Below are 20,698 nucleotides of genomic sequence, written 5' to 3' on the forward strand. Positions count from 1 at the left end.
GCCGGTTCAGTTCACCCAGCCGGACCCACACCCCTCTAGCAGAGCGGTGGGCCTTGTGACTTTCGGCGCGTCCGAGGACGACGGGGGAATGGATGACAGCTTGTCAATCGACGCTGCATCGGACGACTGGCCGGGCTCCACTCTCGACCCCGCCCCGTCGACGCTAGCTAGCGCGAGCGGGGGCTCCACCATGGATAGCGAGATTATCCGTGTTCTCTCTAAGGCCGTGGAAGACCTCGGGCTCGATTGGTCTTCTCCCGAAGAACCAACCCGGAGCCGACTGGATGAGTGGTTTCTGCAGGGGCGCCAGCAGGCCCCTCGGCAAAGGCCTTCTCCCTTCTTCCCGGAAGTTCACGACGAACTCACCAAGTCGTGGAAAGCCCCCCACTCTGCGCGCCTAAAGCCTTCTTTTTCTTCCTCGCTCTCCTCTGTGGACGGCGCGAAGGAAAGAGGCTACGAGGGAACACCGCCCCTCGAGGAGGCCGTGGCCAATCATCTCTGCCCGCCCTCCACCACCGGATGGAAAGCCAAAGCTTCCCACCCCTCGAAGCCCTGCCGCACTACTTCAGCTCTCGCCGGTCGCGCCTACGACGCCGCCGGCCAAGCTGCATCAGCGCTTCACTCTATGGCGGTACTTCAAGTGTTCCAAGCCAAGCTTCTCCGCTCTATGGACGAGTCTGGCCCCGAACCCGAAGCCTTTAAGGACCTACGCAGCGCGACTGACATAGCCCTGCGAGCCACGAAGGCCACCGCCCAGTCTATCGGCCGTGCCATGGCTAATTTGACTGTTCTCGAGCGCCATCTGTGGTTGACTCTGACTGAGATGAAGGACGCGGATAAGGCGCCATTTCTCGACGCGCCTATCTCCACCAGCGGGCTGTTTGGACCGGCGGTTAAGGGTTTCGCCGAACGCTTCACTGAGGCCCAGAATGCTTCACAAGCTATGCGGCATTTCCTGCCCAAGCGCTCCAGCTCATCGCAGAGCAGACAGAGGCCGCCGCAGCCGCAGCGGGCTAGAACAGCCCCCACCGCCTCTCAGCCCGCGCCTCAGGCTGACGCTCGACGCCGCTCGCGCTCTCACAACCGCAAGCCGCCTTCTGAGCGACGGGGTCCTCGGCCCAAGATTGTGCTGAACCCCGAGCCTTGAAAGCCGTCCTAGCCACAAGAATGAAAAGAGAGAGTCCGTGTCTCGCAAAAGCCGGACCACTCTCTCTGCAAAAGCTCAAGCATTACCCAGTCCCCTTACAGGCGGCTGGATATGTTCATACAGCAGTCAATGGGCCAGTCACAGAGCTCGCTCACCTGCAAACAAACGCCGTTTTTACGGCGATGCACAGAAAACACAAAAAGAGTCTTTTTCTGCCTGTGTCACTAAGGGTTCACATGTCCACAAAGTGTGCATTCCCAGATACTGTCAAAACAGTGCCAAATTCATTCCCAGCTCAAGCTGCGCACCCCATGAATGTAGATCACGTGCCTACGGTCATGTACGCACCACTACACACAAGCACTGTTCACACAGTTATAAATTCATCCCCAGTAAAAGCGGGAAACATTATAAAAGTGACGCGTGTGCCTACCACTGTTTATGCACCCCCACTTATAAACACTGTCCTTACAGTGTCAAACACAACCCCAGCCCAGGCTGCGAGTTTTACAGACACAGCGCGCGCTGCTGTAATCACACACGCGCCCATTCACTCAGCTGCTCAGCGCGCACCCGCGCCTCTGAGAGCTATGAGCTCAGGCGATTCGCTGGCCGGGTCCCTGCGTCACAGCGGCCCGCCCCTAGCCTGTATTCAGCCCATATCTGTACACGCAGCGGCATGGGAAAATATTCCAGATATGCCGAAATGGGTATTGAATATAGTAAAGCACGGATACTCGCTCCAGTTCGCTCGCAGACCACCACGTTTTACGACTGTGGTCGAGACTAAAGTGAGAAAAGAGTGCTCACATGTTCTACGCACCGAGGTGCGCAAACTAATAGAAAAGGGCGCTGTGGAAACTGTTCCCCCCTCTCTGAGTGAGGCAGGTTTTTACAGCCGCTATTTTCTCGTCCCGAAAAAGGATGGCGGTCTCCGCCCCATCCTAGATCTCAGACACCTGAACAAAGCACTAATGATTTGCTCGTTCAGAATGTTAACAACCAAGCATATCCTCGCGCAAGTACGCCCAGGAGATTGGTTTCTCTCAGTGGATCTGAAAGATGCTTACTTTCACATTCCAATAGCGCCTCATCACAGGCCGTTTCTGAGATTCGCTTTCGAGGGACAGTCGTACCAGTACACAGTACTTCCGTTCGGCCTGTCCCTGGCTCCCCGTACATTCACGAAATGTATGGATGCAGCACTTTCCCCTCTAAGGCGAAGGGGAGTGCGAATACTGAATTATCTCGACGATTGGCTGATTCTAGCACAATCAGAGAGTCAGTTAATAACACACAGATCTTGGATTATCAGCCATTTAGAATGCCTGGGCCTAAGAATCAATTTTGCAAAAAGCATACTATCTCCCAGCCAGAGGATTTCTTTCCTGGGAATAGTTCTAGACTCGATGCAAATGACAGCGCGTCTCTCATCAGAGCGCGCGCTCACCATCCGGCGCCTTGCAACATCATTCAGGGCGGGCGCGCTCGCCCCCGTCAAGCGGTTTCAGAGGATGCTCGGTCTCATGGCCTCAGCATCGGCCGTACTCCAGCTAGGATTGTTGCATATGCGCCCTCTCCAACGCTGGCTCAAGAGCCGCGTCCCTACTCACGCGTGGCGTTCGGGCCACCTTTTAATCAGAGCGAACCACGGCTGTATAAAAGCCCTGACGCACTGGAAAGCCGCCGACTGGTACCAGTCAGGCGTGAGTCTGGGTGTGAACACAAGGAGAAAGATGATAACGACAGATGCCTCCAAAATAGGTTGGGGGGCCCTTTACGAGGGCAGGCCTGTCTCCGGCTTTTGGTCAAACCCGGAGAAGCGCCTACACATAAACTGTCTGGAAATGAAAGCGGTCGCTTTGGCTCTCAGAGCCCTGCTCCCACAGCTGAGAAACGAACACGTCTTGGTCCGAACGGACAACATGACGGTAGTATCGTACATAAATCGCCAGGGTGGACTCAGGTCGAGCTCCATGCATTCAATGGCCAGGAGACTCATTTTATGGTCCCAGCACAACTTGCGCTCGCTGAGAGCAGCACATGTGCCAGGTGCCCTGAACCAGGGGGCGGACATGCTATCCAGAGACAAAATTCTCCCAGGAGAATGGGCTCTCAACCCGCTGACGATTCACTGGTTATGGAAAACCTTTGGCAAAGCGGAGATCGACCTCTTCGCCTCCAAGGAGAACGCGCACTGCCCTCTTTTCTTCACGAAAAGCATGGATGCGCTCGCCCAGAGCTGGCCGAGCCGTCCCTTATATGCCTTTCCCCTGATCGCGATGCTACCGCAGGTCATCAGTCGGGTCAGAGAGGAGAAAAACGCAGTGCTGCTGATAGCCCCACTCTGGAAGAACCAAACATGGTTTCCAGATCTGATGCAAATGCAATCTGCACCACGGCCGATTCCACTGAGGCCAGACCTCCTCAGTCAGGCCAACGGGATGATATTTCATCCCCGCCCCGATCTGTGGGCCCTTCATGCATGGCCCCTCAACGGGTTCCCAGGAACCTCACGAGCGGAGCACTAAAAACCATCGCTGAGGCGCGGGCGCCCTCCACGAGACGCTTATATGCCCAGAAATGGAAAGTGTTCAGTGTCTGGTGTAATGCCAAGGGCCTGAACCCTGAAACATGCGAGATTACGAACGTACTCGCTTTTCTACAAGGGCTTCTGGAGGCGGGCCGCGCCCCCTCCACGCTCAAAGTATATGTGGCGGCCATCACAGCATCACACGACCCTGTAATGGAACGTCCATTGGGAAGAAACGACCTAATTATTCGTTTCCTAAGGGGCGCTAGGAGGATGAACCCTTCACGCCCCCCCTCAGTGCCGATCTGGGACCTAGCTACTGTCCTAGACGCTCTTAAAGGGCCTCCGTTCGAACCACTCCGAACCGTGCACCTTAAACAGCTCTCGCTCAAGACTGCGCTCTTGCTGGCACTCGCCTCGGTCAAGAGAGTGGGCGACCTGCACGCGCTTTCGACAAGCGCTGCCTGCCTAGAATTCGGACCTAACGACTGCAGGGTCGTCCTTAGACCGAAACATGGGTATATTCCTAAAGTGCTCACCACTCCCTTCAGAGCACAGGTTATCTCCCTAACTGCGCTATCGTCCCCAGCAGACGAACACGACGCTAATCTACTCTGCCCCGTTAGGGCTCTCAGAGTGTATTTGGAGCGTTCTGCCCTATTCAGACAGACAGAACAACTGTTTGTATGCTTTGGCGGCCGTACGAAAGGTTCCGCCGTTTCAAAGCAGAGAATCTCTCACTGGATAGTTGAAGCTATAGCGCTGGCTTATGAAGCTAAGGGACTTCAATGCCCCTGGGGAGTCAAAGCACACTCCACCAGGAGTGTGGCTTCTTCCTGGGCATGGTCGAGCGGGATACCGATCGAGGATATTTGTGCGGCGGCAGGCTGGGCCTCACCGTCCACATTTATCAGGTTCTACAACCTACAGGTCCCGACACTGCATTCCAATGTACTATCAGCATGATGCTAGTTGAACTACGAGTTCGTATCTAGATTATGTATGTGCTTGTGTCACACTGAGCGCCTTCTAGCCGCTCTGTATTCTTTCCCACATATAAAGCTCGCCTCTGCCGGCTAGTTGGATGATAACTTTGCTTTTTTAGCTCAGGCACCTGCCTCTGGCTATCATAAGGCGAAGTTCAGCACGCACGGCGTTTTGCATGGTGTTCCCATAGCGTAAGCTACTTACGCAATAGGAGAGACCTCTCGAAAGGGAACGACTCGGTTACTAACGTAACCTCGGTTCCCTGAGAGGAGGGAACGAGTATTGCGTAAGCTGCCGTGCTTGTGCTTCGTTAGTTCGCTTCAGTCGTTTTAACCTAAAGAACTCTCATGACGGGGCGCCCAATATATAGCTCTTGGCCACGCCCATCTTGGCGGGCTCTGACGCGCGCGGGCGCGAAGCGCGCTCATTGGTCGCGCATTCAGAGTCGCCCCGTCATTGGTTCGAGCAAGTTGCCGCAGCACAGCCAATGACCGAGCTGCCTTCGTTCATTGCTGTCAGCTGTGCAGCTGCAATGCGTTTTACATAAAGGCTTCAATATTCTCGAGAAAAGGAGTTTTCCCATAGCGTAAGCTACTTACGCAATACTCGTTCCCTCCTCTCAGGGAACCGAGGTTACGTTAGTAACCGAGTCGTTTTTAAACGGTAGTGTTTAATGTTACAAAAGATTCTATTTCAGATAAATGCTGTTCTTTTGAACTTTCTATTCATCAAAGAATCCTGAAATAAAAATGTAAATGACTGTTTTCAACATTGATAATAATGAGAAATATTTCTTGAGCATCAAATCATCATATTAGAATGATTTCTGAAGGATCATGTGACACTGAAGACTAGAGTAATGATCCTGAAAATTCAGCTTCACCATCACAGGAATAAATTACATTTTACTATATATTCACATAGAAAACAATATTACTCTTTTAATTTTTGTATTTTTAATCAAATGAATGCAGCCTTGGTGAGCAGAAGAGACTTCTTTTAAAAACATTGGAAATATTACGATACCAAACTTTTGAACGACGGTGTGTGTATATATATATATATATATATATATAATTGTGCTGTGTAGATTAAAATAATCATGAAATTGTTTTGCTCTTCTAAATAACGCTCAGATTTCCCTCAGTTAGTTTGTATGTGTGTGTTCTGTAGGTGTCCCCAAAAGTCGGCGAGGTGAGGTGTGGCTCCTCCTCTTCCAGCAGTATCGTCTACATCACCGTCTGCCGCAGCGGCAGCAGTCTCCTGAAACGCCTTATCAGGATCTCCTCAAGCAGCTCACAGCACAGCAACACGCCATCCTGGTCGACCTCGGTCTGTATCAAACCAAGCATGTACAGTTTTTCATAGGTCAATATGCATACTGATAAACTATATACATGGAATGCATTTCAAAGTTGTATATTATTTGTTTATTAATTGTCAAATCACCTATAAAATGTGACAGAAAATATCATAAAATACTATCAAAAATTATAAAATCTCAAATCAGACTATACAACTGTATATTTTCATATTGTTGCAGCAAATTCACATGGACATCAGAATAGTTCTATTTTTGACACAGCACATTAGTGATGTTAGTGATGTTCCCCTTTCCAGGCCGGACATTCCCAACACACCAGTATTTCAGTGCTCAGCTGGGAGCTGGACAACTGTCTCTGTACAATCTCCTGAAGGCCTACTCCCTGCTGGACACGGAGGTGGGCTACTGCCAGGGCATCAGTTTTGTGGCCGGTTTGCTACTGTTGCATATGAGCGAGGAACAGGCTTTCGACACCCTCAAGTTCCTCATGTACGATCTGGGCATTCGCCGGCAGTACCGTCCCGACATGATCTCCCTGCAGGTGCGCCGTGTGTGAGAGAGTGTCAGATTTCACTAGTTTGTGGTTTCTTTCAGAACTGGCATGTTTGCTTCTCTGATTATGCCTATTGTTAAATGTAGCAGAACTGGTTTTTGTGTCAGATAATGGAACGAGTATAGAACAATGTGTCCTAATTTGTGGAACTGAATGTTATATACATTTTTTCCTATTGCATCAAGATTTTTATCGGACACTTTCATTTATAAAATAAAAAAAAACCAAACATGTTTGAAGTGTCATCAGCCTTGAAACATTTTTGCACAATGCTACCTCCACACCACCAGGTGTCAGTATAACATCTAAAGCCATTGATGTATTGACCAGTGAAACATAAATTGAAAGTCACCTAGCACACCTTCAATTTTAAGAAATACAATAAAAAAAAACTAGTGCTTTTCTTTTAGTGATTGTAAATTTCAAATCCTAATATTGTTACAACGATCAGAACAGAGTATTTTTAATACACATGACTTAATGCACATTTGCTCAATCGGTATGCAAACAGCCGTCTCCACCTCTTGCACACTATTTCCTCCTCAGCTGTTAGTAATTATTCATCATCAGATGTGCCAATGTTTAATCCTGTGTGAGTGCAGTCTCAGCTAGTTGCGTTTGAGCCTGTTTAAAGGTCACACCTGTAAGTATTGAGGACTTTTTCTTCTTTCTCTCTCTCTTTAGATCCAGATGTACCAGCTGTCCCGTCTGCTGCATGACTATCACCGTAACCTGTACTCTCACCTGGAGGAGCACGAGATCTGCCCCAGCCTGTATGCCGCACCGTGGTTCCTCACTCTCTTCGCCTCTCAGTTCCCGCTCGGCTTTGTTGCCCGTATATTTGGTATATTTCACTTCCTGAGTAACTAGCTTATTCAGACCTGAACGATTGTAGGGTATGTGATGGGGTTAGGGGGAACATGAAATGATCTTGTGTGTTCAAATTCATGCATTTCACACACAAGTCAAGTATTGTAGCCAGTGCTTAGCCTTTGACTCTTGTACATGTATGCGTGTTCTGTGGCAGACCTCCTGTTTGTCCAAGGCACAGAGGTGATCTTTAAGGTGGCCCTGTGTTTGCTGAGCAACCACGAGGGGGAGATACTGGAGTGTGACGGCTTTGAAAGTATCGTGGACTACCTTAAATCCACCATCCCCACCCTCACTCACAGCCAAATGGAAGATACGATCACCAAGGTACATTTAAAATGGAATGAACTTTATTCCTGCATATATGGTGACTTAATTTCATCAACAACAAAAAAAAGTTTTGTTTCTCAGGGAGTTGGCAAATAATGTGTTCATGGTCTTTTTTTTTCTTTTCTTTTTTTTAATATCAAGATTTTAATATAAAGTAATTATGAAGGTTTTAGGGAAAGTGTATGGTTTGGAGCCTGTCAGCAATGCTTTTAATTGTTTCATCATTTTTAATCTCTTTTTTTGGCTTCAATTGTTTAAAATCGTTCACAGTTTTATTTTGATTTTTTTTTTTATTCAAATATTACATACAATCTCCAAATGAGTATGTAAGTAATATCAGTTACAGTGCTATTTTAGTATTATTTATAGTATTATAGTATTTATTAATGGGTTTGGGTTGAGTTAAACTTTATTTTTAAATTTTATTAATTTAGTTTCATACTGTATGCGCTTTTGTCATTTAAAAAAAATATTTACATTTTATTATTTACATTTTATTTTAAGTACATCAACTTCATATTTACTTGCCAAGGCAAAATTATACTTTTTTTTTTTAAGTTTCAGCTGTTCATTTAATATTTTTTTTCTGTCTTTATATCAATTACTGAAAGGATTTACAAAAAACTAGTTTTATAACTACTCTGATCACCCGTGATTTTGACAAGTTTTCCTTGACTTATTTGATCAAACTCAAAATATCCTTTTCTTTAAAACTGCAACTGGATACTATACCGTAAAGCACTGTTTCACATGCTATTTTTAATAGCAGGCAGCGCAGTGTTTTCTGTTCAGTATGCATTACTCTGGTGTCTCTCTCCACACACTGGCCAAACAGCCTATTTAGAGTAGAATGAACATTATTTAACCACTAGGTGGTGTGACTTGCTTTTCAAAAATCAAAAGCCTTTATTGTTAGCATATATATATATATATATATATATATATATATATATATATATATATATGTGTGTGTATTTATATATATATATATATATGTATATATATATATATATATATATATATGTGTGTGTTACAGTATGTGTAAATAATTTGAAAGAACCTGTGGCATATTCTCTGACAATACCTGTCAGTATGAAATGTGGTTTGCAGGCGACTGAGATGGACGTCTCCAAGCAGCTGCACGCGTATGAAGTGGAGTACCACGTCCTGCAGGATGAGCTGTCAGACGCTCCTCCACCATCAGAGGAGTCTGATAGGCTGGATAAACTGGAGAAATCCAATGCCCAGCTCAAGAAACAGAACATGGACTTGCTAGAGAAACTGCAGGTATGTAGATGTTATATCACAAAATAGCAGAAGTAGAGAAGTGTTTTGTGTCTTTATTGCCAGTGTGTGGCAGCACAGTACAAAAGACAAACAGCCTGAAATTGGATATCTTTACAGATACGCCTCTTCGTTTACTACCAAAGAATATTAAAATGGTATTTTGGTTTTCACATTTAAATTAAAAGTAATAGGAATTCAAATATCAACAATAGCTTGTTGAGCGGTCATCCACTAGTGTTTATGAATGTGGGAGAGATAAAACTCCATTAGACTAAACATGTAATGTCACAACATGCTCATCTCCAATTTGTCCTTAAAAACAACCTGTTGCTAAAACCAAGCTGTTCCTAGAAACATGATATAGGGGAAAGTGAATATGCAGCTCGCTTTCCAAATATTCCAAACTAACGTAATAGTATATAGAAGCAAACTGATTATCAATAATACTATTACTTGAGCCATTGGCATTTCACCAAAATGTATGCAATATATGCTGTGTGTGTGTGTATATATATATATATATATATATATATATATATATATTAGACGTGGATAAATGTCATTTTACTGTCCATATAGAAAATCTACTTTGATATGTTAAATGTCAAAGTAGCATTAAAAACACCCTTTCTTAATAGACTACCGTTAAAAAGTTGGATTTCTGTACTTTTATTTAGCAAGGATGCATTAAATTCATCAAAAGTGACAGTAAAGACTTTCACATTAGCCGCTTTTCCACTGTCAGACAGAACGGTACCAGTTATACTTCCACTTGAGCTTGGTTCGGCACGGTAGGATTACAAACCGTTCACGGCCTGGAATTTTCAGCACTGTTAACCAGCTGGTAGAATGCATGTAGTGACGTCAGGGTTGATCACGTGTCTGCTGCCCTGCTGCCAGTTTCTCTATAGTTGGCCAAGCGCACTATCGGAGCGAAGTTAATGCAAGTTAATAATCAAATTAAAAGAAATATCTGATCATCCTCCATAACGCGGTCACTATTTACATCTCATATCGTCTGTTCCATCGCAGACAATGGAAATGTACCTTTTGTTCCACAAAAGTTTAAAAAATATTTAAACTTTCTTTGATTCTAAGAAACATTTCTTAAGTACTACATCCACATATTAAGGATCATGTGACTCCAAAGACTGGAGTAATGATGCTGAAAATTCAGCTTTTCCATCACAGGAATAAATTACATTTTAAAATATATTAAAATGGAAAACAATTATTTTAAATTGTAATAATATTTCCAAACATTACTGTTTTACTGCATTTTTAGATTGCATAAGAGACTTCTTTCGAAAACATTCAAACACTTTGCACAATTTTTGTCATGTGACCATATACACTATTGTTCGATAGTTTCTTTACAAGATTCATTCATCACCCAGTGCTCATGTTTGGTTTTCTTATTAACAGGCGGCTCGTTTGAAGATTCAGACATTGGAGAGCAGCGTGGAGAGTTTCCTGTCACGAGAGAGCAAGATGAAGCACCTGATCCGTTCTCTGGAACAGGAGAAAGCTTCCTACCAGAAGACCATTGAGCGCATGCGTAGCAGTTTGCCATCAGAAGCCATGGCTGAGGTGGAGATGACACAACTCAAGTCCAGCAATAATGGGAAAGCCAAAGCTGCCTGTAAAAAGCCTTGAATGGCCGTCCTACTGACTGATGCATCATATCGGTACATCAGTAGTGTTAGTCTGCTTCTTCCTCCATGTTCCCATCATGCTTCAGCTTTGATGGCCTAATTCAATTTTTACATTTGAGAAATGTGAACGTTTGTCACCTTGCGGCTACACTTAAACTTGAAAACAATACGGAAGTGTTTCCTTTCCAAAGAGCATCATGACTAGTCCGCATATGTTGCGTGTTGCATTAATGTCCACACATGACTGTGTGCTCACTGTGAAGATTTTTTTGACTTGGCGCTCCAAACCTGGAGTTTGGAGGAAACCAAATATTTACCGGGTTGACCTTTTGCTTAAAGTGCTTCACCTAAAGTGCAGGCAGGAAGTGAAACCATCTGCTGCTGGGTTTCCTCTGCAACTTACAAACAGTCCTGCTGTCCAGACTTCCTAGTTTGAGCTCATGGGCTTCAAGCGAATCACTGTCTGAAGCAAGAAAGGGTTTCTTGTCTTTAAACCCTCATCTTTGTTATTCCACAGTATTCTGTGTGTGCAAAGAGGAAGTATAACATTGTGCTGGATACTATGCCATAAAGATGTGTGCATGTAATCATTCAAACACTGTGGATAATAAATCCCAAAATCCTGTGAGGATTTTACCATAGCTTGGGTTTCTTTTCAATTGATCACTTAGAGTTTTGTGCCGCACTGTACTTGACATCTGCGCAAGTATTTTTGTAGTGTTGTATAAGAGCTAAAGCATTGATTTCATTTGTTTATGTCATCATTTTTTATATATTACAGGTTTTACTTGATGTTAGGTCATTTGGGCCTAATACAACAAAAATGATAGATGATGCATTGGGTTAAACTGCCTGTTGGTGGCTAAATAAGACTGTATATATACAGTAAGAAGAATGAGCAGAATACTTACAGGATTATCTACTTGAACAGTCATTCTTGTTTGTCTGTCTTCAAATTGTCTCACAATTGACCTTGTTTTGATAGTTCAATGAATGAATCACAATTGTAGTAAGATGGTAAAACTCTTAGGGAAACTTAATCAAGAGCTTCTTTCTGCTATTTTGTGCTTGTGTGAATATATGTCAAAAGTGGCATATTAAGAAGAGTTACTGCTGGGCTGGTGGTGTTTACCAGTGGTGTGTAAAATATGTCTAATCTTTATACTAGGTAGTGGTTTTTGATTGTTTTTAGATCGTTTTCTTGATCTCTTTTAAGAAATACATTTCTGTGACATTGCGAATTGAAAAGACTTGCATATCTTTAGAGAGAGTGGAAACATGCACATGTATAACAAAGGGCTGCAAATACATCACCTGTTCAAAGAAGGTACATACTAGCAATACTTCTGCACCAAAGTTTAACAATGTGAAGGATGGGGGAAAAGAGCAACATCACATTGTCCAACTTTTCAATATTTCTCAGTGCTATCATGATATAATTTCTCAGTCGTATCGTCTCATAAAACATAAAGCAAATGGACTGATGGTGCGTTTGATGCATCATAGTCATACTTTTTCATACTTTATATTCAGTGTGCCAAAACATGTTCATCATTACCTTCACTTTTCCATTATCACATGCCGCTGTTACTTCTCAACACCTTCAGCACAAAGATGCTGAGTTTTCTTGGACTACATTAATTTCAGATTCACTTTTGTTTGCAATGAATCTTTGTTCATCATTGAAAGTATGTGTAATGACAGCATCTTGTGATTGTTCCTCTTGATTTTGGCTGAGTTGTCAGTCTGCCATACTCCATTAAAATCAACTTTTTATACCTCTGTTTCCATTTTTTATTATTGCTTGCCAAGGAAAGCATTATTATTATTGTTCAAACTTGGTGAATGATTATCTAGTGGATAATAAACATAACGAATTGTATAAACATACATTGAAGGAAGGACAAAATCCTTGAGGGAGAGTCTCTGACTTGGGCCAGTAAGCACAATTCACATTTTTTGTTTTGATTAAAAAAAAAGTAATAAAAAAATATATATGCGTGCATCTAAGCTCAATATAAACACGTTTTGAGAATTTGAAGAATGATGCATGAAGATCAAATACTGGCAAAAATGTTTTACTACATAAAAGTTTATCAGCAATATGGGATGCATGGGATGCAAAAACATCTTAAAATGTTGGTACCAGTCAAATATAAAAATATTCATGGCTGGATATTATGATCAATCTGTGTAAGTTTACATCATCTAAAAACTAAGGTACAGTGAAATTTTAATATTAACACAATGAAATCTGTTTTATTCTTCACATTTTACAAACTATTAAAACTGTTTATGTCCAGATTTAAATTAGATTTTGAATCCCGGACTTTTGGACCCCACTGTGTGTGTTGAACATTTGTATGAATATGAAGTTCAATATGCCAGTGCATCTTTCATTACTGTTTGAGACAGATTATGTCTACAATGGCAAAAGTGCTAGAATCCCTTTAAGACCTAAAACTGATGACATACTTGAGCCAGTTTGCATGATTTTCTTCACCGTCCAGTAAACAGAGCCTACAAACAGCGCTTGAATATGAAATTGAGCCCTTCTCTTTACCTGAGGCTGTTAAACAGCAGGTCTGAGACTCCAGTCATGAAGAGCTGGCTGTGCTTATCCTTTATCTCAAGGCCAGTGCTGGTTTGAAATTGTAATACCACCAATATTTTGTGATGTAAATTTCATGCTTTTATAATGTTGCCATTGCCAACATGTAATACAAGAAGACAGCCTGAAGATGTTTACGGTTTAGTGAAGTCAAAAGGGCAGCGTATTTTATTGATTGCTCTCTGAGGTGCTGTTTGAATTAAAAGGTTTTTGTTCTGTGCCCCTTTCTTATTAATACATATTCGGAGGAAGAATAAGGAAGTTCTGCCTGTGCTGCATGACAATCCAACCCTCAATTTCCTCCTGCAAGAATGGACAGTTTTATTTACATTATACATGCATGTTTAAAAAAAATGTTATGTACTGTAAAAAGGATTTCCGTTTTAAATGTTTAGTTTACGGTCATCATTTTATTTACATTTAATAATTTCAAATCAAGTCACGCTATTTTAAACACATTTCTCCTTTAAATAAATGCATTGAATTGTGAAAGAGGCGGATTATAAACTTTTAACTATATAATTCAACAATATGATCAATGACAGTGATGTTCTTTTCCATTTAAAAAGGCATCTTTGGAGTTTATGGTGCTTTTCATATCAACTTGCTGTGATGTCATAATCAGAAGATTTAGTGTTTGAGTTTGTTCCTCATTGACTAAAATTTTTATGCACACATAAAATGTAATAATATTATAGAGCTTTTTTATTTACAGTTACATAAATCATCACATATCACTTTTACTAATATACAGCATTGCTGTTATGAATATAAAATCTGCCTATGTGCATTTCTAGTGTAACACCATCTGACACTGAACTGGCAGGGGTATTTAATTTATTATTACGAGTTTACAGTGCAAAAACGTAATCTTAGCTGAACTGAATCTTGAGTCCATAGAATCAAAAAGAAACATGGATGTAAAAAACTAAACATAATCACTTTTTTTAGACATGCATACAGTTAATATATTCAACATACTCCCTAAGGCTTAAGCCTAGTCCCAGACTAAAATGTTTGAGCTGTTTTAACTGAAATCAACTGTTTGTTTTTTCTCAAGATGCACATCAGTTTTTTTCTAAGGCACGTTTAAAAAAGCTGTTAAATGTCCTAATTGAACTAAGGCCTAAACCTGGCTTAATCTAAGCCCTGTCTGTGATACTGGGCCATAAACCTGTAAATAAGTCAAAGATATAGATTTAAGACAAAATTTCCGTTTAGTTTTGGCTAAAGATTTTCTCAATAAATTAGGAAAAAGTGTTAGACTGACAAGTTCCTCTGTCTAATGAAAGTCTGACCTGATTGTGTTCTGCCTGATAAATGTTTGTGCTTATGCAAAAGAGCATCAGTTCTTTCCCAACCATATTACTCAGAAGAATCACAATTTTGGGCACAGAAAGTGGTGATATGAAGTCTTACAAGATAGATGGGAAGTTAAGTCCAATTTTCCTGCAGGGAGTAGACAATGAGTCATTGGACCAGATATAGGACCAGCTGAGAGATGGAGACAGCGCATTACCCACCCTTCGTTTCGATAAACCTCCTTTTGATGGCGAGAGGATGCAAAAATACCACACTTGGAGCGTTGTCACGCCGCTTATCTCTCGCTCTGAACAAAAGGCAGCATTCCGTACATGTTCCCTGGTGAGGGTGTTTCCTGTGGAGGGGAAATGCCTGGATAGATCATGGAAGTCAGTTGGGGATTGGCGCACGGAAAGCTTCCTCTGCACAACCTTATCAGTGCTTTTTGTTTAATACCATGTCCATCCTCCCACTCATAGAGATGAACAATAAAGGGGTTTATGTCAAAGGGTGACCGACTGCTGCAAAATAGCCATCAAACAGCTTTGTTTGGGGCATGATTTCCCTCCTTGTGTGAAAACAGATTTCCAGATTGAACAAAAGATACCTGAGAGACAATTTCAAAATATCTTCTTTTGTTCCACTGAAGAAAGTCAGTCATATAGGCCTGGAATGACTGGGGGTGAGTAAATTCCAATATCCCAGCAACGTATGCTAATAAGCAACTAGTTAATAGTGAGAATTGAACCCTCAACTAAAGTGCTACCAAATAAAAAAAAATTACAAAAATGAAAGTAAAGCAGGAGCCCCTCACGGATGACTGCCAAATAAACAAAAACAAAGACACTAACATAAATGTCCCAGGCCTGGTCCTCTCTCATCCTTCTCTGTCTGTCATTTAAACAAATATTTTATTAGGTTATACTTTTAGTCAGAAAACACTGCTAAATTTGAATGGTGTTAGCTGTTACAACAACAACAACCAACATCTAACTGCAATTGCTAACCAGCTAAACCTTAACCAAGTGGGTCCAAACTGTCAACTTCTCCATTACAATACCGAAAAATCAAAATGCTTTACACTTTTTAAGACAAATGAATAAAATATAGCAAACTTAACAATAGTCATTACATTAAGTGCCTTCCTTAGTGTCACTCCTCAACCTTAAAAGAAGCCTGTTTCTGCAGTTTAATTCTTGGCCAGAGATAGGCTGGAGTTGTCAAGCAGAGTTTGGAGGTTAGACTTAATACAGGGAGTCAGTGTCCTCTAGCCATTTAAGGTGAATCATATTGCACAGTTCGTGATGTAGCAGATAATCATTTTGGGCAAAAAGCAAGAACAGTAGAAAATTACTTTGAAAAGGGGGACAATTACTTTGAAAAGCAACAATGACAACACTTTATTTCGATGGTCCCCTTTAGATAGCCTTTTCTTTTTACTATAAGTAATGTTGCACCTTCATGTCAACTGACTCTCATTAGAGTATTAGACGCTCTACTCAATATCTGCTAACTCTTTATTTTAATGCACCCCAACAGACATACTGACTATAAGTAACTTTGCAACTACATGTCAACTTAATCTACTAACCCTAACCCCTTACACTACTAACCATAACCTAACCCTAACAGTCTATTAATACTCAACTAATACTCTAATGAGAGAGTTAGTTGACATGTAGACTAGTTGACTAAGTATTAAGGGGACCATCAAAATAAAGTCTAACCTTTTCTTCAGGTGGGAAATTCAGATGATGGGATATTCTCATAAACTTGTATTGTACTAATTGTAGAGTACTAAAACGAATAGTAATTGAGCAGCATCAGTAATTTTTAGCCAAAATAAGTATTTTGATCAGTTAACAAGCTTACTTCTGTTAAGATAACAAAGGCAACCCATCATTATTGCTCATAGTGTTAGGTTAGACAGTATACTCATGCAAATCAGGCATCAAGTTAGCCTGATTTAAGTAATTAGACTTGTGATTTTTGCCTACTGGTTGATAAAATGGTTGAAAACCCATATACTAACATAAGGTAGAGAATTTCGGATCTATACAAGTAAATAACTGCATGCTCAAAACCACCTTGAAAACCCTAGACACATGCTAAAACCCCACCCAGAACGCAACTGCATAGCAACATGCTAAAGACCACATAAGTTGTGTCCCAAATGATGCACTATACGCTATTACTATGCACTCAACCGTGTACTGTGTGAATTTGATAAGTTTACTTCAACATTGGAGCCTGATACCCCCTCACCCTCTGCTTAGTAAGGGAAGCTGCGACAATTGAGTGCACAAAGTTTCCAGCATTCCACACTTAGTTATTTTTGGTTAATTATGTGCATTATCAGGGTATTTTTCAGCTTGAACACTACTCACACTATTTATGCTACATAAAAGCGAAGAATAGTGCAAAGCACGAATTGGGATGCACAAACAGAACACCCTGTAGCAATCAATCACATAGCAACATGCTAAAAGTCATCCAGAACCCAATATAGCAAGTGCATAGCAACATACTAAAAAACACTGAGAATAACCTTCCATCCATGTAGCAATGGCATAGCAAAACCCCACAACACATCTGTGACTTTTGAACAGGTAAGCACCAATGAGTGATTTTCTTCAAAATAGCTAGTTTTTATTACTTTATTTTTGTGTTGTTCAAACTCACTGCTTCAATTTTCTTTTTGGCCTAATATCCTGATTCTGTAAATCAGGTTTCCTTTTCAAATGCTGAGCCTGTATATTTCTTCATTGTGGTTATTTATCATCTTGTCTTATTTGCTGTAAACTGTATAGGAAGAATGATTGCAGAATTCAAAATAATTTTTCAATTGTGAGCTGCATTTAATACAAGATGCAACAACAGTCTGAAGACTTTTATGAATATTTTGTCTCACAATTACTTGAGTATGAACATAGCACCCTCATGTAGATTAATCTGTTTATGTGTCTTTGTAAAAAAAAAAAAGGTGCACCTTAAAGGCAGCATGAAATGAAAATGTCCGTTATTTTGTAAATTCATGTTATAGATTTGATTGTAAATCTATCCATGTGTTTTATTTGTCATGTTTAATCAAAATGTAATATCCGGTGAAAATGTTTAGACCACTTAACTCCACCCTTCCTCAATCGACTGCAAACACACATTCATTTTTGAGAGTTGTCCTGCCCTCGCGCCGGTAAACAAGTCATCAGAGAAGAGACTAGCGGTGCATCCCAATTCGCGTACCATCCATCCTAAATAGTATTCGAAACTAGAATTAGTACATCCCAAATCGTAGTATGTTGAAATGAGTGTTCAAAAGATACCCGGATGGTCTACTATTTCCGGTAAGAAACCGAAGTGCAGATCGATACACACTCTAATGGCAAATATTGCCCACAACCCATTGCGCGTTGGATGAGGATATGTTTAGAACTACAAACACCAGTTAAAAGTGTTAAAAACTTACAGACATGGAGGATGTGCAAGTCTGGCGGTTAGAGAGGTTTAGATAAAGGGGTTTGAGAGTAATTTATCAGTATCTAACCTGACGAAAATGTATTTATGCAATGTTGTCCACATTATATTTCGACTGCAGCAGCATTGTGAACTTTTGTAAAGATACGTTTAGCCATTAGCTTTTAAATGCATCATTATATTCAAATTGCAAACACATGAGGAGAGTCTCCGCATGAAAGACCCACGACTGGCAGATCAACGTGCTACAACATTTCTTTCCGAAACGGTAGGAAATTAAATTAGTTTGAATGGAGGATTTTAACTGACAAGATGATTGACAGGGCAGTTTACGGTGACAGGATGCATGTGACTAAGAGACAGACCTGTCCGTTAAAGATGACGAAGTAGTATGTCCCAAAGTTGCCTACTCTTTTGCTACACACTAAAAAGTATGTACTTTTTCTTCACAAAAAGAGTACATACTTTAAGAGGATAGTAGAAGTAGGCGAATTGGGACAGAGCATAGGGCTGCTTCTGAAATCGCATGCTCTCTTGACTAGGTAGTTATTTTGAATAATTCATTCACGACCGCTAAAAAAGTATGTTCTATAGGGCCTTGTTATAACACACACTTGCGGTCTTCCGACCCGGTCACATTAAATGTGCAATTTATATGCGGAAAAGAGTTTTTACGTTAATATATACGCACTGAAAATTCATTTTTACGTTAATATGATACGCACTGTAAACCCCTTTGGGTAGGATAAGTAGTGGGGTGAGGTACGTGTGTATTCAACGTTTGGGTAGGATTAGTGGTGTGTGGTGTGTGTGTATTACGCAATAGAGTGCGTATCATATGCACGCGAAACTGCGTATCATATGCATGTAAAAACTCATTTTCACACAATGATAAACACAATGCGTGCTATAGAGACGCTAGGTCTTCACACCTACTTGAACACTCCGGCCAAATACAGAAAATACGTCATGTAAGTCGACTAATGGTCAAGGGCAAAGACCGCAAGTGTGGGTATTTGGAAAGGCCCATAGTATGAGGTGTGTAGCATGAATGTAATCTGCATGTAATACATCCGCCATGTTATCATTAATCCTCTCCCCTGGCCTCATGGGATAGTAAAGTGTCCATCGTATGCACACTTCAGAATCTTGCCGGAAGTAGTAGGCCATCCAGGTACTTTTTGAGTACTGTGAATTCGGACATACTTCTTTTGTCACATACTGTTTTTACACCTTACTATAGAGCATGAATGTATGCGATTTCGGATGCAACTCATATGTGTCCTGAAGCTAAACTGCACAGACCAATCGGTATATGTCATCAAAGTACCGCAAGAGTACCGGTCGTGCTGTGTTTGGGAATTGTACACAGAGGCCAGGTGACAGAGGTTTGCAGACAGCTACCGAGACGCAGGTGTAGGACTACTGCATCTGGCCTTGAGAGCAGAGTAAAGTCTACCCGTATCCCTCGCCCCTTCCTCGTTCAGTCTACAACTTTAAAGTCATCATATACTCTCCCAATGCACCGACAATCCATGTTATTGAAGCATCATGCAGATAGTCACATAGATATTTATCTGTCAGTTTTTTGAGGTTTTACATTTGTCAAGAATCTGTGGCAGCTCATTAGATTATCAGCACAGACATTTCACAGTCACAGCAATTTTTAAAAGCAGAGGACAGATGCTCAAACACAAAGAGAAACCCTACTTGATATGTATCAAAGCAGACAATGTGTTTTTTGAATGCAATCAGTGTTTATTCTAGTGTACCTGTCAAGGCTCCTTTCCTGCCTGGGGGCCATTTGCAAGCCACACTTCCACTTTCATCCCCCAGCTGCCGGGCGAGTGTGCAGCTAATCCCAAAAGACCGGCTGCAACGTCCCCGGGAAAATCACTGGGTTTACCTGATCCAGCACTGAATTAATCTCCTTCCCCTTTGGGAGGGGAACAAAGCACAGTTTGGTCCAGGAGGGATGTTGAGAGCGAGGAGGGAGGTTCCATGCACGTCCTCGGTATAGCACAACGCTCACACCCCCTCCCAGCTGGTGCTGCTTGTGCCACCATGTATCACATCTTATCACATCTTATATATATATAAATATAAATCCTGCTTTGAGCTATTTTGATCATATCTTTATTTTATTTTTTTGTAGAGGAAACTCACTTTTTAAGGGCCACAGGGTGAGAAATTTTAGTTTACTGTGGTAAAATATGAAATTGGGAAGCCAGTGTGGTAAATTGATCAATAAGATCAATTTATTAAATAATTTGTTAATTAAGAACTAGATCAAAATATTAGCTATCTAGACCTGCATCCCTTTTTCTTCCTACCGCGCAACCATCATGGGATTGGCTCACCTTGACTGTACAGAAGCTGCCAATACAGTTAGAAGAATTGAATGCTTTTATTCAGCAAGGATGGCTTTAATTTAAAGGTGATAGTAAAGACTTTTACGTTGTTACAAATGAAATTCCAATAAATGTTGTTCTTTTCAACTTTGTATTTATCAAAGAATACTGAAAAAAAATGTATCATTTTGGGTTCCACCAAAATATTAAGCAGCACAACTGTTTTCAACATTATTAATAATTTGTCAGCACCAAATCATCATTTGACACTAAT

At 41.5% G+C, this 20,698-nt stretch overlaps 1 protein-coding gene across 6 annotated transcripts in view; it reads left to right on the plus strand.

Annotated features, from left to right (window-relative positions):
• tbc1d4 (TBC1 domain family, member 4) overlaps positions 1 to 12,464 on the plus strand; it is a 37,038-nt gene extending 24,574 nt beyond the window's left edge. For all 6 annotated transcript variants that reach the window (XM_077215597.1, XM_077215596.1, XM_077215598.1 and 3 more), the window contains 6 exons: positions 5,841 to 5,999; positions 6,288 to 6,532; positions 7,229 to 7,388; positions 7,572 to 7,741; positions 8,855 to 9,031; positions 10,457 to 12,464. In XM_077215597.1, coding sequence (XP_077071712.1) covers positions 5,841 to 5,999; positions 6,288 to 6,532; positions 7,229 to 7,388; positions 7,572 to 7,741; positions 8,855 to 9,031; positions 10,457 to 10,687 — 1,142 coding nt within the window. In that variant the 3' untranslated portion in view covers positions 10,688 to 12,464. The remainder of the gene's footprint in view (positions 1 to 5,840; positions 6,000 to 6,287; positions 6,533 to 7,228; positions 7,389 to 7,571; positions 7,742 to 8,854; positions 9,032 to 10,456) is intronic.
• Positions 12,465 to 20,698: the final 8,234 nt, after the last annotated feature.

The sequence above is a fragment of the Siphateles boraxobius genome, unplaced genomic scaffold, assembly GCF_051911475.1.
Source record: "Siphateles boraxobius isolate OS27281-9 unplaced genomic scaffold, OSU_SipBor_1 7, whole genome shotgun sequence".
Taxonomy (NCBI): Eukaryota; Metazoa; Chordata; class Actinopteri; order Cypriniformes; family Leuciscidae; genus Siphateles; species Siphateles boraxobius.